We start from the raw sequence: 18,142 nt of genomic DNA, 5'->3' as shown, positions 1-18,142 counted from the left end.
TTAAAACCTTGATTTGGTAATGGGCTCTAGTGCAGTCAACATTCATTTTAAACATTTTTAGCTTGTATGCACACCAGCTGTGACATTTTGCGATTTTGATTTTTTTGAATAATTGAACTGTAATTCATGAATTGTTCTCGTTCTGTAAGAGAATGAATAGGTACTAAAGCAAAAAGCCGAGCTAATTAACTGGGTAATGTTTCCTCAGCTTTTCCATCCTTTTAAAGGCACCTTAAAATGGAGCACAATAAGGCTGTGGTTGATTTCTTCATGTCTCCCCGTTTCATCTTTTGTATCACTTCTAATGACTTTTTCTCTGCATATGCAGTTATATCTGAGGTACGCATGGGTTCTTGGTTCCTTCATTTACAAGTACCTCTCCAACATTGCTCAGAAGTACAATGTTTAGTTCTATTGCCTTGTATGGGCAACAGTGGATCATTACACGACAGAGTTTGGAGCCACACAGCTTGATCCCTCTGGCTCTGACTTCAACTGACATCCTGTTTCCTCTACCATGTTGCACCCAATTGCTTTATCTTCATCCTGTCGCCTCCAATATTCAGTTTTAGCCCCATAACATCAATTACTGATTGCCTCTACTGCCAACTCTATACTTGAAATTTTGTTATAAACTGTGGTTCTGAGCAGACTTTAGGGTGCTAAATTCAATTTTTGTTTCAAATCTGGGGTCAAATCCATGGAGATGAAATATTTTCCTATTGCTGGAAACTAATTTCTTTCACCAAAACACATTGTAATTGAGGTTCCGTTACTTCCTAAAAGTAAATTTCATTCTTTACCCATTTTTGTTTCATTTACTCTCCCTCCTGCAAGTAAGCAGCATAATGGCTACAGAATTAATTGCAACATGTCTGTGCCTAAAAACTTGTTTAGCTTTTGTCAATGAACTAGCAAAAAAAATATAAAATTGAAGTGCTGGGTTGCTCAGTAAGTATGCAAGTGGTGTAATTTTGAGATTTGTTAGCTTGTGTAAGGAGTTTAAGATTCAATTTACCATGTTGCTGCACTTGAATAGTTTGGGACAGCTGTGGAGCATCCACAGTTGGTAAATGTGCATTCTATTAAACCATGGAGTGGCTAAATGATTCTGGCTTTCAGTCCTGCATAGCCACAAGATGGGAGAGATTTTTTTTTAAAAACAATTTTGTTTAGGTGATTTTTTTTTTTGTCACACACTCTCCAGCTTTGAGGTTTGGTACGGCAGAACCCCAGATATCAATTTGTTCGGTGAATTACTTCAGATGATGCCACGCATTTATGGAAATTAAAGGTGTAAATCTTAATTTTTCAATTAGATTTTGCCTGAATACCTTCAGTTTGCTTTCAACTCTTTTCCCCCTATTCATCAGCATAAAGCTGGTGGTGGTGGGTGATGTGGAAAAGTTAAATAAGAGACTAGAGCAAAAGGAGTAACAAATGTAGGGGAACAAAATATGAGCTTCTATGCCATGTCCTCAAATGTAGTATTATTGAACTGGCTGTTAATTTGATTTGTGGTATTTACATTCCAGTAAGAATTTGAAGTGACATTTGGGAGTTGATATATTTGGTCTGTTTTGTTTGTTTTTGCCCACATGTAAATCTCCTTCTCCTCCTAATATTCCTTTGAGTTTGAGCACTTTGCATGTTTTTCTTGCTGTATCTGTGGATGTTTGCAGTTACACGAGGTATTGATTATTGCTTTATTTAAAACAGTAATCCGAAATGATCCCCTTTAAAACTAGCGTGTGTTTTTACAGGAAATAGTGCACCTTGTATAGCCAATCTCTGGGAGGAAACTACCTCTTGTATGCTGCATTCCGAACTTTAGAATTGTAGAAAATCTTAGCAGTTGGGTAACTATGGTGAAAGATCAGGCTATTCAATGAAAGGAAAAGAACATCCTGAAAGAAGCCTATCTTGTGCTGATTTCCTGAAGCAAGAGCATCCTAGTTGAGATGTGGGTTTGCAATTTGCCTTTGTGTAGCAGTGAATGGAATAGGCTCCCTGTTGTGTTGCTACAATTCTGGAGTGCTGTACGTAGTTTTTAAATGTACTTCCTTTCTTTCCATGGTGGGATGGTTTTTGGAATTTGAATTTTTAAATAATAGCAGCTTAGTCTTGTTGGAGCAGAATGTGGTGTTTGGCTGTTGCAAGTAAAGGAAAACCTGAGAAACTTTGAACGTTCTTGCTTCTTTACCTACTGGTGGAGGGCTGTGTTTGTAACCAGGTAACTTCATTGATGTACTTTTGACATGAGAAGCAGTGAAATCTTACAATTTGGTTTTAGCTTGGTGATCAAATGGAAGGGATTCCAGGCATTTGGGATAACTTCGTAAAATCCCTGGAGTGCTCTTTTATTAAATTACATCAAGATGTTTGTTGTGGATAATTGGCTAGGAATCAATTCAAAGCTGATTGCATTTTTTTAAAAATGCTTTATCTGTGACTTTGTGCTGGTTAAAGTGCTACATGAATGCTGTGTATTCCCTTAATGTTCTGCCTGTAATTTGCTTCCTTCGGTTTTTCTGGCTGATGGATTCGGAATAAAAGCTTAATGATAGAGAGCCTTTATTGTGTACCTCGGAAGGGATTAGAGGTGGGGGCAGAGTCAAATGAAGTCCATCAGTGGAAGAGGCTTGCGTGGGCACAAACTCCAGTTGGATCCAATATTATTTCTCTGCTGTACGTTCCTTATAATTGTTTTCTTGTCTTTGCAGGAAGAACAGAACAGAGGCAAACCCAACTGGGAGCACCTGAATGAAGAGCTCCACGTATTAATAACTGTTGAAGATACTCAAGACAGAGCAGAACTGAAGTTACGAAGAGCTGTAGAAGAAGTTAAGAAACTTCTGGTGCCTGCAGTAAGTTTCTTAGCTGTTTCTGCTGATGATTATCAGAGGTTGCATTTCTTGGATTAAAAATGTAATTGGCTTGCGCATGCTGTATGAAGGGTATAAATAATACAATATATTAGTTTCTGGATTCTGCATTATTGCTATTGCTGTAGTACATTTGGTTGTCAAGTTGCATCCAAATGGTAATGATGGGTATCTTAAACTCTTCTGCTTTAGAAATCAGGAAGCACTTTAAATGGGAATGAGTGAATTGCTGATTTGTTTTTCAAGTCTAAAACATTGTACAAGAATTTTGAGACACTTACTTTGCTTTAACTCTGGACCCATGCAGTTGTGTTCTAGCATTTTTTGTATGGATACTTAAACCAATTGGCAATTTGGTGTGCTAGATGTTAGGTGGACTTGTGTTCTCCTAGCATTGCTTCATCTACTGAGTGTTACATCAGTTAGCTTTAGTTATGCTTGGATGTCTGATCAGACATCTTAAGTGACTTAATCAACGGCAGCCTGTGCCCATATACAGCAAGACTTGAACTACAACCTAGCTTATCTGGAATATTTAGGATGGTAAATGATGTGCCAATCAAGTTGATTTATTGTGAATTTTGAGCTTTACTGAAGCCAGTGAGGAATGTGCTTGGTCCTTTCTGTTAACTGCTGATTTGCTATCCACAGATCCCAACCCCATCTTGAATGACATTTATAAAGTTCTGAGCTGCACCAACCAGATTTGGAAGCCTCAAAGAGCAGGCACATGTGTAAATGTATTCTTCCCTGCATGGGTCTACTGGCAAAGCAAGTGGAAGAATCTTAATCCTGTGCCTCCTTGCTGCCATCTTGTTGCTAGCCCCTCTCCCTCTGCCCTCCTGCCAGGGTTTGAATGTCGCATCTCCCCTCTGTAGCACATCAGATTACTAAAATGTTTGCATTTTTGATACTGTATTGTTAACAGACTTTTTTTCTCTGGGTATTTAAACATTTTTAATGTTTATTAATGTATGTTGATGCTTTTGTACCATTTTAAAGGCAAATATTTTTATTGGGGTACATGGGAGAGGGCACTAGTGGTGTATAATTTCTTTATTATCTGCAGGAAGTCCAAACCGTATCCCTTGTGGATAATGAGGAGTGAGTGTTTTCACTTGAACTCCTGACCCTTGGCTTGTTGATGCTGGGAAAATGTTCTGTATGTAGGCATTAAGATCTTTTTTTGATATCCCTTAAGTTCAATGAGCAAAAAGCCACAGCTGCAACCAATTTACTCCCAATATTCTTGCATACAGAAGCCTCAAAGTTTAATTTTATTCCATTTCCAAATCGCAATGTTGAATACTCAAAACTCTCCTTTGAAAGATTGGAAATTGGTAACCAAAACCTGGTTTAGTGTTTGAAATCTTTGAGGCTAATTAAATTGGGCATCGTAAATCTTTGGAATTTTCAATCTCTGAAGGTTGTAGATGCACCTTTGTTGACTAAACTCAAGACTGAGATCGATAGATTTTTGGATAAATGAGATTTGTGGGTTATGAGGATTGGTCAGAAAAGCAGTCTTGAAGTGCATGAACTTACCGAAAGCAGGTCGGGCTTAAAGGTAGTGTAAATGTAAATGAGCAACATAAATAGGGAGTGGGGAAACTAGAATTTCTTAAGGGACTTCAGCATGCCAATAGAAAACTGAACTAAAGTGCTACCTGAATTTTTTCCTTAAATTAGGCAGGGTTGCATTAACACCTCACATCAATGAGTAAAATACCTATCTGTATTCAACAGCATGAAATTATTTATTGAATTTTTCACTACAATTAAATGCAACTCCATTCATAAGCTTTTTATTTTGGTTTGTATCAGTACTCTGCAATGGTCTGCTTCTGAGCTGAACATTAATACTTAATGGTATTCATGTGCCTGTCCTGCAGCATGCTCAGATTTTTTTTCCTCTCAGCAAGTTAATATGCTCATCATTTTTAAGTGATACCAGGTGTGTGTATTAGCTGTTCTTCGGTTAACATTGTGAAAAGGACTCTCAAGGTTGCAGGTTGTTGAGAATGATGGAGTGTAATGTCAGTTGAAATCAATATTTTATGGAGTTCTTCTGCCCTCCACATAGTAAAAACAAACCTTCCAATGGCTGACGCAGTGGATTAGTGCCTGTGATGTCAATTTGAGCTTGATTTCCTGAATTTTATGTTAAACTAATGTGTAAATAGTCTTGATGATCTATGGTTTACCATTGGAATTAATGCTTATTATTTGACCTGCATACAAGGGGGATGTTAATTTATCACTTGAATTTTTGTTAGGAAGACCATACCAAACAGTAGGCCATTTTATAAATTTCCTCATTCTTGATCAAAACTTGCGAATGATTTCGAGGTTTGAATTTATGTAATATTGACTTCTGGCTCATTCTGTTACTGATAGAAGTATGAAACTAAAAATGTGCTCTTTCAGACTGCCTTTGTAGTCTGCCTTCTATAAATGGTTTACTGGAAATTTTTGAGGCTTTCTTATTAAATTATATCTAAAATTCAACTAACATTTTAATTCTCAGCATTGTGTATTAGCAATTTAATCACATGCTTTCTCTGATGGGATGCAGCTCCTAAAATGCAATTTATAATTTATTTTCAATAAATTTAGCTTAAGTTTGGCTAACTTTAGTTTTAGTTTTAAGTTTAGCTTAAGCTTAAACATCTATTGACGTGATTTGGCTGTGAATATTCTTATAGATTTTGGTTTTAATTTAGTGTTTGGCTGGTGGTTGCATCAAATTATTTGAGTGTCCAGCAAAGTTGATGTACTTAATTAAGATGCATCTACTTTGGTTGATTCATTTCTGACTTTCAGATATTTCATAAGTGATGTCTGTCTCTGGTGCCCAAATGATGTGTCAAAATCTCCTGCATTTATCTTGCTGGACAGTTTCAATACACTTGTTGACTGGTAATGGGGATAATGATTTGTAGGTTCTGACTTGGAATATTTTCATAATGAATTTTAAGTCCTTGGGAAAAATTAGTGCCAAAAGGTTGCCACTATTTGTTTCACTTCAGTGTTTTGTACACTGTAGAAGAACTTGACAATTTTTGGTTCCTTTTTGATTGCATAGTTGCAAGTAGCGAATCGAAAGGGGTGAATGGTGATAGTGTGGTTCTTGTTTGATTGAAGTAAATCCCAAAATGGAGATGAAAATATAGTGGTTAAGTTTCTTGTTATTTGTATACATATGGTACTCAAGTCTTCTAGGAAATTTGATTTGAGAACTGCCTACTGCCCCAGTGAGTGAAGAAGCAAAGAAATGATGACGGGCAGTCTGTAGTTGGCATAAGCCACCTCTGATCTTGCCCAGTATTGAAGGAATGAATTCCTTTTAAGAAGGGACAGAAGTATGTATATGAAAAGGTTTTGATAACCAAAGCCTATAACTCCAATTAAGCCTTGTGAAATTTGAGGGTAGAGGACAATGAGAACTCTGAGGGTGGGTGGTTGGTTAACTGGAATGATTGCCACTCCTGAAATCTAATAGATTTTTGTTAGAATTTACAATCCTTACAAGAAATGAGAACTTTAAAAGCTCAGAGGATTTAAATGCGAAATAGTGCTCGTTCTCAAGAGTTTGACAGTTGTCTTGAGTAGCTTGGAAGAGTGCAGTACTAATGAGCAATGTGAATTGGAGCAGTTAGCAAGTGCTGAATAAATTTGGAGATATTGCGAGACAATTCAGCAAAAGGATCATTCCTAGACACCGACTGCTTTCTGATTGCTCATTGCTGCAATTGCCATGCTTGTAATTAGCTCTCGTTGTGATATAGTTGTTAAAATTAGATTTGCAAAGTTCATATTGCAAGTTTTAAGACTATTATTTGAGACTGCACAATCTATTGCAAGTGATGCTGTCTAATTGAACTGGGAGAGACTGTATTTGTGACATTTCACATGCTTGCCCATGTATGATCAAAGCACTATTAATGCTCATTGCCACTTCATTTCTAGAGGGTTTTTAGACCATTTTTAGATGAAACATCCCATTTCACCTGATCCAGAAAGAGCATGAAGTGTATGAGTACCAACTTGAGTTTTTTTTTCCCCAATGCACAATGTCAGGTTTTGTTGAAAACTGTTACATGAGTATTGAAAACCTTCCAGTTTTTCATTTGGCCATTTTATATTTGTGTTCCCTGCTAGTGAAGAATGACTCGAGGAAAATTTTGATTTTTGTAGCTAATCCCTACCGTATCTTTTGTCAACATCTGCATGAGGCTGTTATTTCCTCAATCTTAGTTAATCACCTCTGTCCCCTCTGGGCACAACGAAGGTATTGCAGCCAAGATAGTTATCATGTCGTCATCATCATAATTGCTTGTGTTCAGATTTGGGGCACAGAATTCAAACTTGATTGTGTTCTCTGTGATTCCTGTGCAGATGGAACCATTATAGCCTTGTGTAATCTCAACAGGTAAACTAATAACTGGGCTATAGATTCCAAAGGAATCATCATTGCTCCCCTCCGGGGAGGGAGGGAACAAAGGTTGTATATTGATGGGTGCTAGTCAGTGACGGTGGCTGTTGCACTGTGTATGCATTTGTTTTACCAAAATGTTCTTAAAATGAAAATTCAGTTATGTATTGAACTTTTTTAAAGCAGAAAGTAACAAATAATGAACACTATGCACCTAAGATTTTTACGAATGTTCATTGAACTTTTCTCAGGCTTTTGCTTCATTATCCTTGCTGTAATTTTTTTGACAGTTTCATATTAAAGTAAACCAAGTTTCGTTTTCATTATACACAAGATTAAGTCCCACTTTTTGCTTTTCGGCTAATACTGTGCACTAGAAAACTAAGTCTCAGTTCAAAGCACATTGGACTGCCTGCAATCTAGCCCTTTTGTATTTTTGTCTGATGCTCTTTAACTGCTTGATATTTTGCTAACTTGGTACACACTAGCTTCTGCAAAATATTTTTGATTGTACTTATCCTTCAGCTAGGAGGAATGAACTGATCTTATGCTCTGCAGTGCTTTGATTTGTCTGAAGCAGGTCCAGAAGCTGAAAGATTGGTACAGATTTTCTTTTTGATATTGTTTTTACTAAAGCACTACATTTTTCTACGTATTGAAATTTCCAAGTGTTGAAATGGATTTACCTTTGGATTCGATCCATCTAGCAGAGAATGAAGGTACACTATCTCATTCTGCCATCAGGCACCCACCTTCTGTGTAGCAAAAGTAAATTCTTCCATGTCATTTCTTCCACATACTAGTTAACAGCCACTTGATAAAATTATTCATTACAGTGGATTACTGCTGGTAAATGGCATTTGCCACTAATATTAGAAAAGACAAATTTAATAGGCACCATCCACACACCAACAATTGAAATATCAACAGTAAAACATTGGCTTAGTGGGAGGAGGTAGAGTGGTTGGAGATGGCTGTCCCTCTAACTGGAGGCCTGTGACTAGTGATGTGCCACAGGGATCGGTGCTAGGTCTGTTGTTTATCTATATTAATGATTTGGGTGATGATGTGGTAAACTGGATCAGCAAATTTTGTGGATGACGCCAAGATTGGGGGCATAGTGGACAGTGAGAAAGGCTATCAAAGCTTGCAGTGTGATTTTGACCAGTTAGAAAATGGTCTGAAAAATGGCAGATGGAATTTAATGCAGAGAAGTGGGAGGTGTTGCACTTTGGGAGGACAAACCAGGGTAAGACTTGCACAGTGAATGGTAGGGCTCTGAGGTGTGCAGTAGAACAAAGGGACCTGGGAATACAGATCCATAGTTCCCTGAAAGTGGCGTCACAGGTAGATAGGGTCGTAAAGAGAGCTTTTGGCTCTTTAGCCTTCATAAATCAGGGCATTTAGTACAGGAGTTGGGATGTTATGTTGTAGTTGTACAAGATGTTTGCGAGGCCAAATTTGGAATATTGTGTGCAGTTCTGGTCACCTACCTACAAGAAAGATATTAATAAGCTTGAAAGAATGCAGAGAAAATTTACAAGGATGTTGGAATTTGAGGACCTGAGTTATAAGGAAAGGTTGAATAGGTTAGGACTTTATTCCCTGGAGCGCAGGAGAATGAGGGGAGATATTAGAAGCATAAAAGATTGAGGGGCATAGATAAGATGAATGCATACAGGCTCCCCCCCCCCCCCAAGGTTGAGTGAGACTAGAACTAGAGGACATGGGTTAGGGTGAAAGGTGAAATATACAAGGGGAATCTGAGGGGGAACTTCACTCGGTGGTGCGAGTGTGGAATAAGCTGCTATTGTGGATGTGGGTTCAATTGTAACATTTAAGAGAGGTTTGGATAGGTACGTGGATGGGAGGGGTTTGGAGGGATATGGTCTGTGTGCAGGTTGATGGGACTAGGCAGAAGGTCAGGTTGGCGTGGACTAGATGGGCTGAAGGACCTGTTTCTGTGCTGTAGTACTCTGACTCTACTCGAAGGTGCTCAAAGTTGATATTTGGTGTGTTTTTCACATACTGCTGAATATTGAAGTTCTGGCTTTGGTCCAATCTCAGACTGTGGAAGGTGGTTATGAATTGGCTAATGCTACAAGGTAGCGACTTTGTACAATTAATCTAAATAATGAGACTAAAAATATGAAGGTTGCAGCTAACATTGTGGAAGGAGATTGAAAAGGCATAAGTGACTGTCTTGAAATATTGTTTGGGAACAGCAATTATGTATAACCCTGTGAGATGAACAGTAATGTTATCATGACCCTTTTTGAAATGAAGGTTTGAGTTTAAAACTTTTAATTCTATGGTATTCATTCCAAATTCAATGAATTGAATTACTGCATGTGGAAACCCAAGAGATTTTAAACATACAGTTTCACATTTTATTACAGTACTTTTAAGTCCTGTTAGATTTTTGTAACCAGTGATCCAAAATATTAATAAAAATATGCAATTGTTAGCTGATCTAAATACTCTGCACGACAAGTTAATTTTATAATAGTCTTGGATTATAGTTACAAAATACTTCATTCCACCATCCATTTTTGCTGATAAATGAAAAATGGTCTTGCATTTGTATAGGGCCTTCTATACTGCAGGCTACTATAAACTGCCTAACAAAGTCAGTCTTGTATTAAATTGAAAAGTAAGCAAGTTTGGCCCAATTAAAGCATTAATTTTGTAGTCAAAAGTAGATAGGTGATTTGCCAATTTTCTACTTAGTCGGTACCTGGCATTTTTAACTTCATTTTTAACTTCTGTTTTAGTCCATTTCATTACAATAATCATGGATAAAATCTGTAGGTGACTGGTATATGATTCTGATAGACTAGCACAGATTGAAATAAAATAAAGCATCTATATAATTATCAGATTAAGAAGTCCTATTTAATTTGTACTTTGAACGGGCCTGTTCTGGTTTGCTGTCTCTTAACATTATGGTCAAAATCTGAAATAAAAACAAAATGCTGAAACACCTTGTCAGGCAGCATCTGTGGAAAGACAGATGGTTAACTTTTCAGGTCCTTTGTCATAACTGGCAGATTTGAAACGTTAACCCTGATGCTCTTTTATCTGATGCAGTCCTACCTCCTAAGTGTCTCCCAGCATGTCTATTTTCCCACATTTCCAGCACCTGCAATTTTTTTTTTACGTGGGGGGCTGGGGGAGGGCTATAGTTGAAATCTACTTGGTCCGAACTGACGTGATATTCCCAATACCTTCCGTAGAGTAACATAGCCAAGGCGCAAACATTTGAAATGATACACTTTGGAAGATCGAATTTGAAGAGAACACAAAGTTAATGGCAGAACTCTTAGTGTGGAGGAACAGAGGGATCTTGGGGTCCACGTCCATAGATCCCTCAAGGTTGCCGCGCAGGTTGTTAAGAAGGCATATGGTGTGTTGGCCTTCATTAGTCGGGGTATTGAGTTCAAGAGCCACCAGGTAATGTTGCAGCTCTATAAAACTCTGGTTAGACAACACTTGCAATATTGTGTTCAGTTCTGGTCGCCTCATTACTGGAAGGATGTGGACGCTTTAGAAAGGGTGCAGAGGAGATTTACCAGGATGCTGCATGGATTAGAGAGCATGCCTTCTGAGGATAGGTTGAGTGAGCTAGGGCTTTTCTCTTTGGAGTGAAGGAAGATGAGGGATGACTTGATAAAGATGCACAAGATAAGATATCTTTATTAGTCACATGTACATCGAAACACAGTGAAATGCATCTTTTGCGGGCTGCCCTCAGAACACTACGCAAGTGTCACCATGCTTCCATTGCCAACGTAGTATGCCCACAACTTCCTAACCTGTACGTCTTTTGGAATGTGGGAAGAAACCAGAGCACCCAGAGGAAACCCACGCATACACGGGGAGAATGTACAAACTCCTTACAGACAGTGGCCGGAATCGAACCCGGGCCGCTGGCACTGTAAAGCGTTACGCTAACTGCTACACTACCGTGCCTGCAACATTACTTGCCCTGATAAGAGGCATAGATCAATTGGACAGTCAGACTTTTTCCCGGGGTGAAAATGGGTAACACGAGGGGACATAATCTTAAGGTGATTGGAGGAAGGTATAAGGGGGATGTCAGGGGTAAGGTTTTTACAGAGTGGTGGGTGTGTGGAGTGCACTGCTGGCTGAGGTGGTGGGGGCAGATATATTATGGACATTTAAGAGACTCTTAGGCACATGAATGATAGAAAAATGGAGGGCTCTGAGGGAGGGAAAAGTTAGATATTAGAACAGGATCTAATTTCAGACGAACATCGTGGGCTGAAGGGCCTGTACTGTGCTGTGTAGCGTTCTATGTTCTTATTCCATGGTCCATTGTCCTCTCCCATCGGATTCCTTCAGCCCTTTGCCTCTTCCACCTATTGCCTCCCAGCTTCTCACATCATTCCCTTCATTAACCCCCCCCCCCCCCCACCTGTACTTGCCTATCACCTGCCAGTTTGTGCCCCCGTGCCCCCAACCTTTTTATTCTGGCTTCTACCCTCTTCCTTTCCAGTCCTGATTGAAGGGTCTTGACCCGAAATGTCGTATGTTTATTTCCCTCCGTAGATGCTGCCTGATCTGAGTTTCTCCAGCATTTATGGTTTCAGTATCTGCAGAATCTCTTGTCTCAAATTTATTTGGTTCCTATTATTCAAGGATTTGCATATTTATGTGGTTGGCCTCGGACCACATCCTGAATTTTCCCCAGAGGCTTTGAGCTGCACCAAAAAGATTTTAAACTCCAAAAGCAGGAATGTGTGCAGATGTACTTGACCATGAGTGAGTCTTTATGAAACAGAAGCCAGCGGAAGAATTGCAAGTCCCATTCAAGGTATGGAAATGGGACCTTCAGCCTGCTGAGTGCGTGAGACCAAGCACTCATTCACTTGTTATATTCTCCCCACATTCTTGTCAGGTTATACCCCTCACCCACATAGTTATAATATATGGTGGCCAGTTGACCTACCAACCTGTGGCTTTGGAATGTGAGGAAACTAGAGCATCCAGAGGAAACCCACAGATGGGAAGAATGTGCAAACTCCACACTGTGCCGATGATCAGGATTGAACTCTGTTCGCTGGAGCTTTGAAGCAGCAGCTCTACCAGCTGTTGGCCCAAGGGAGAAAGCAGCCATTATATGTGGAAGATGGGTTGAATGCCATGCCTGATGCAGCATTGAAGATTACTCCAAAAGTATGTTTATTTTGACTTTTGTATTTTGTTCAGTTATATTACTTCCTTCAGGCTCCAAGTTTTTAATGCCTTTAGAACATTATAGGGCATATTTTGTTTGGGGTGTGTATCAAGTAAATGGAGCCTTAATGGTATTTGTTATCCATGAAATCTGAGCCCCTATCCCTGGTGGATAATGACTGGGTGTATCTAGATTCTTTCTATACATGCCAATTTTCAATTTGGCCACTTTCCATTGTGTCCAAACATGGTCTGAAGCAGTATTTTAATCCTGTGATATGTGGAATTTCTACCCAGCTTTAACTTTTAATCAAAATTAACTTTTTTCAAAATGAACACAATAAAAACCTCGGAGCCTAATAGTATTGATTAGTGAACAAAACAAAAAGTCATACTGAACATGTCTTTTGGAGTAATCATGCAACATTGCTTTCCTGATTTTTTTTATATAATGGCCACTTTTAGATCATTCAAAAAAAAAGTTTCCTATGTCTTCAGGAGCATTTCCCAGAAGATTCCCATTTATATTTGTATTGTTACACCACACTAGAAGCTTTGAACATTAGTATGCAGTCACTAACAGTATTAACCTGGGTTAGAATATGGCTTAATAGTTGTGAAGTTGGGGTGTCTTTGCTTAAGGTACTTCGCTACCCATTTGTGTTTCTATCTTAAGTTAATCAAATTCCTGTTAGTGAAACAGTTCTCATGAAACATTAGTTGAACATTTTTTGGTAAATTTTTCTCCTGAACCAACGTAGATTGAGAGAGTACTATATTTGGTGCCTGTGGAGTTGCACCTGGACCGCAAGTTAGCAGCTCTGGCAAGAGGGAACAGCAACTAGTGGAATGTTAGATTTGTGTATTGAGCCTGGAAAATCCCCAGGTGTTTGCTAGCTCTTCCAAATAATAAAAAACCACTTCTTAAAACTGGAATGTTGAAATGTGCTGCATAATTGGATCCAGAAGAGTTTACTTGCAATAAAAAGTACCTCTTGAGGTGCATACTGCTGAGTATACCAATAGGCTGCACAACAATTGTTTCAAAATATTCTGAAACAAAGATGATCTCCAGTTTGACTTAGATAATTAAGTAAAGTACTGGAATTGCATCGAGTGCTCACGCCCAATAATGTGCAGCCACTCGGCTTTGGAAAGGAATGTTGAAATTTGCAACTGGGAGAAATAAAGGCACAATGTGGTTCTTGGTTACTGTAATGCACAGTTCAGAAGTGGCACTGCTTGGGAGAGGTGCAGGTTTTAAGGTACAAGTAACAATAGTAAATGGCATTTCTTCCAAATGTAGGTGGCATTTGGGATTGGTGTTCATCAGCTCAATTTTGACCACGTTGTCAAAACAAATCATAAATGCATTTTAAAATATCGAAACTTGTAAGCTGATGTTCACTTAATCTGAAATGAATCTCTAACTGTACTGTATAAACTCTGCCTGTCCATTAAGATGCTCTTTATAGTCTATCTGTGACCAGCCTTCGGTTAATTGTCCTAACGTTATGCCCGGTGTGATGGTATCCATTGTTTTTGCCTTGATGTTTTGTGCAAGTTGTTTTACCATTGCATTAGTCACAAAAACATTTTATTATACCTTGATGGATGGATGCAGAAGCAAAATACTTAGGTGCTGGTTAGCTTAAAACAAATGCTTATCGGGGAAGCAGCTTATGTGGAGAGGTGGTTGGAGTTTGAGATTCATTGGAAATGTTTGTCATAAAACCACTCTCAAACTTCAAAGAAGCAGAAAGGAAAGAACTATAGGAGAGTTTTAAGAAAACTGTACAGATGTTTCATTTGCTTTAATTTCAAATTTCCACCATTCTCGTTTAATTCACTGAAATGTCTTTTCCAGGAATATTCCTCTTAAGATTCTATTCTCTCAGAATTCTGTTTACCTTGTTTGCTCGGCTTCTTTATCAGGGATCACCCAAAATTTGCTTCACAGGCAGATCTTTGCTCATCAACTGTTTCTGGCTATGACTTAATGCACAAGCATTCCAACTGAAATTCCACACATCCAGTTTCAGATCTGGGTATTAGCTGGTGCCAAGATGGTTAACATTTCTCAGGTTATTGCTCGCCTTCCTGAGGTCTGTGCTCAAGCATGCTGCACTACCACATGATGCTCCAGGCATGTCTTCAGCACAGACCTGTCTTTCACAGAGCAGTGTTTGTCTGCAGTTTGATAAACATTGTGCTTCACAAGACACAACCAGGAATTCTCATTCTAAATGTCAACCCCGTTAGCTTCTGCATTCAGGAGGTCATTCTCCACTATTTTTGGAGCCACCTGTATGTTTCCACTTGATAGCATTCCCTATGTGATGTGTAGTCCACTGAGTCCTCCCATCTCCTCTGCCCCCCCCTCCCCTGTAGTTATTCAATAGATGTGACACCCTCCCATCTTTCTTTATTCCAACTCCATTATTTTTGAATCTTAAGTCATTCTCTTCCTTCTATTTTTGATGAAATGTCACTGACCTGAAACTAACTCTGTTTCTCTCCACAGATGAGTTTTACTGCTATTTTTCATTTTTATTTCAGATTTCCAGAATGGAATATTGCTTTTGTGCTGGTTTCTTCCATTGTCTGGTTTTATTATCAGCAGTAGTTACAGAAACATCTCCCTCACACTTGTGTAGATTTTAGCAGGAAAGAGATGTTTTTAATTTCATTTCATTGTAATGTTTTAATTATTTTTCAGTGTTTCCACTTTTTAATGTTTTAACTTTCAATTGTTTAATGTTTCTAAATATTATCACTTAGACTTGAAGGCAATGCTTTGCTTTCATTTAGTATCTGTCAGGGTGCTCTATGGACAGAGCCTTGGCAGTTCTCCATCTTACCAGCCACTGAGGCCAAATCAAGCTTGACTTGGATGTGTGGGTTGGAATTGTGAAGTGGAGGTGCCTTCTGTTTGAATATTTGTAAAACTGCAATTCACTAATTTGTTTAGTTTTGCATATTTTGTGGAGGGAAGGAATCTTGTTATCATACTAGGTATTTTAATGTTGCAGTCCTCAAATCCCAGAGTTATGTGGAATTACCTAGTATAAGTTTTGCCATGTGTAAATACTTTCTCGAAGTATGATTGGAAGGATTCCTCGCTCCTGGTGCCTTGCCCAGATTCATTATTTTTGTGAGCTGTATTCTTTTGTCTCGTGTTTATTTGTCAGAGGTGCAGGTGTGATCACCTCCAGCAGGTATTTAGTGGTTAGTGTTTAGGAATTGCGTTTCCTTATGCTTTCCCTGGTCTCCTTTCCTCCAATGTTCCTATGGCTTGGAAAGATGATCATCAGATTTGGAATCCTTGTCCTTATGGCTTAGTTGCTAAATACAAATTTTGAAACTTGTGACAGATTTTGGGACAGGGCCTCAATTTGTCATATTTTTCTTCTTGCATTTGTTTTCTGCAATGCTGATGAATTGAGTGTAATGCAGCATTTTGAACAGTAGGATGCAAGTCTTGTTAGTTTTTGCGGTGAGTTGCAGAAATTGAAGTTGTCCATGAGTCTGGATTATTCACTCCAGGTAACTTGTTTGTCCTTACTGTAAAATTTTTTTTTTGAACTTAGTCTAATTTCTTTTTGAAATTGCCATACCTGCAGAGATGGCATACTTTTAGCATTAACTTTCCAGTTTTTGATTTTTGATTTTCCATTACGGCATATCTGTAGAACACTTGCCTTTTTCCTACTCCTGGCCTGCAGACAGCTCCAATTGAGCCTAGAAGTTGGAGGGAGCGAGTTGTGAATTGCAATTGATCTTGAGCCTGTTTTTGTCAAGTGACCATGTAGGTCCCTTTCATTGGCAGTCATGTCAACTCATTTTCCCCTCATTTCTCTACCTGCATCACTTCAAGCACAAAGACCAATAGGGTTTAAAGGGACACTGGAAAGTTATAAACCTAACCGTAGAAAGCCATATGTGCTGCTCAGTTGTTCAAACTTGAGTGAGCATATGCAGCACTCTCCTGGGTTGATGATGGAATCGTATTCAATCTAAATTGTAATGGAGGAAATTTGGTGACAGAATGGAGGTGGTGCAGTGAAGAAAATCATATGGAACTTGCTGCCTGTTGGAATGCTGTAATCTGCCAATTGAGTTTTCAAAAGAGACCCAGGGTTTTGGTGGTGGGGGGGAGGTTGGTGGGGGTGGGGGGGTGGTTGGTATTAGAACTTCTGCAAGGTTACACATGGGGATGACAGAATTGCTCTGCAGGGAGCTGGCATGGATTCCTGTGTGTCCATATGGCACGTAGGTTTCTATTTCTACCATCTAGTCTTTGCCAGTTGACAGCAATTCTCCCTGCCCCCACCACAAATGTCCCTGTAACCTATTTTCTGCATATTCTGATCAACTATCCCTGATTTTAATCACTCAGGTGTGCACTGGTGGTAATTTACAGTGGCCAATTACTTAATATCCAGAACATCTTTGGGAGGATAGAGTTCCTAGGGAAAACCCATGTAGTCATAGAGAATGTGCAAACTCCACGCAAGCAGCACTGGAGGGCAGGACTGAATTTGGGTTGCTGGAACTGCGAGGCAGCAGCTCAATGAACTGGGCACTATACAAGGTTTAAGAGCAAAGACCTTAAGGTGCTTGTGTAAACAATTTTGAAGGTACCTGAAGTTCAACAACTCCTGAGTTTGTGTTAACTTTCACAATAGCACTATTTAATTTGATGTGCATAATTCAGTTGTGGCATTGTTTTGGGGAAAAGAGACAAGATCTTGAAGGTGCACAAGAGATTTACTACAATATTGCTGGAAACTTGTTCAGTTCTGAGGAAGCTGGAGTTCTTAGTGCAGATAAAGAAGCTAGCAGCATTGAGGGTTTTGATGGGAAAAATAAGGTTTAAGGTTCCACAACGAGAGTAGATGGATTTGGTTGATAAAAGACCTGTGCAAGGAGTTTAAAATCAAGAATACACAGCCTAAAATGGTGCTGAAAATATTTAGTTCTAACTTCAAAAAGAATTATGCAAGTATTTTGGGAGAATCTTTACAAGATGGTGGCAAAGAGCCAGCACAGGAAATGCCTACATTATCTGCTGTGTCATTATTATGCAACTAATTATATCATTCTTAAAAGTCTCTACTTGAGATCAGCTGTGCAGATCTAGAACCTTATCTCTAAATCATTGCATTTTTAAAGAAAACTGGTACATTCAACAACTTACTAGGTATTTCTAATATTATTAACCTTGCATTGTAACTATTGGCACTACTTTGATACCACACAGCATTACTTTCTGACATGAGCCCATAAGCTTTTGCTGGTTCGGCCAAGAACAGTAAAACTACTCACCATCGTGTTCGACAAAGATGAAGTACTTGAGGCAACCTGGTCTCTTCATTGGGAGAAATCGTCTGATGTTTTGGTTGCAACAGCTGGTATATTTTTGCACATCTGTTGTCGTCTTCTGCTGTCTATGGGATGGGTAGTGTTAACCGCATTGAAAGGGAAAATGCAGATTGATAATGTTGTGCATTTTAACAAGATTTTAAGCTGTTTCTGCAGTTTGAATCCAAAAATCTTTTTAATCTTTGTTTCTGTTTCACTGTAAACTTTTCAGTCATTAAAAAGTGAACTTTGATTTGAA

At 38.8% G+C, this 18,142-nt stretch overlaps 1 protein-coding gene across 11 annotated transcripts in view; it reads left to right on the top strand.

The window, feature by feature from the left end:
* qkia (QKI, KH domain containing, RNA binding a) overlaps positions 1-18,142 on the top strand; it is an 85,533-nt gene that overhangs the window by 48,403 nt on the left and 18,988 nt on the right. For all 11 annotated transcript variants that reach the window (XR_007957999.1, XM_052036409.1, XM_052036405.1 and 8 more), the window contains exon 4: positions 2,724-2,867. Coding sequence is in view for 10 of the 11 variants with exons in the window: in XM_052036409.1 (XP_051892369.1) it covers positions 2,724-2,867 (144 nt within the window). In the remaining variant the exon portion in view is untranslated. The remainder of the gene's footprint in view (positions 1-2,723; positions 2,868-18,142) is intronic.

The sequence above is a fragment of the Pristis pectinata genome, chromosome 22, assembly GCF_009764475.1.
Source record: "Pristis pectinata isolate sPriPec2 chromosome 22, sPriPec2.1.pri, whole genome shotgun sequence".
NCBI classification, from domain to species: domain Eukaryota; kingdom Metazoa; phylum Chordata; class Chondrichthyes; order Rhinopristiformes; family Pristidae; genus Pristis; species Pristis pectinata.
Note: the sequence above shows the minus strand (reverse complement) of the source record. Positions and strands in the feature narration are given on the sequence as shown.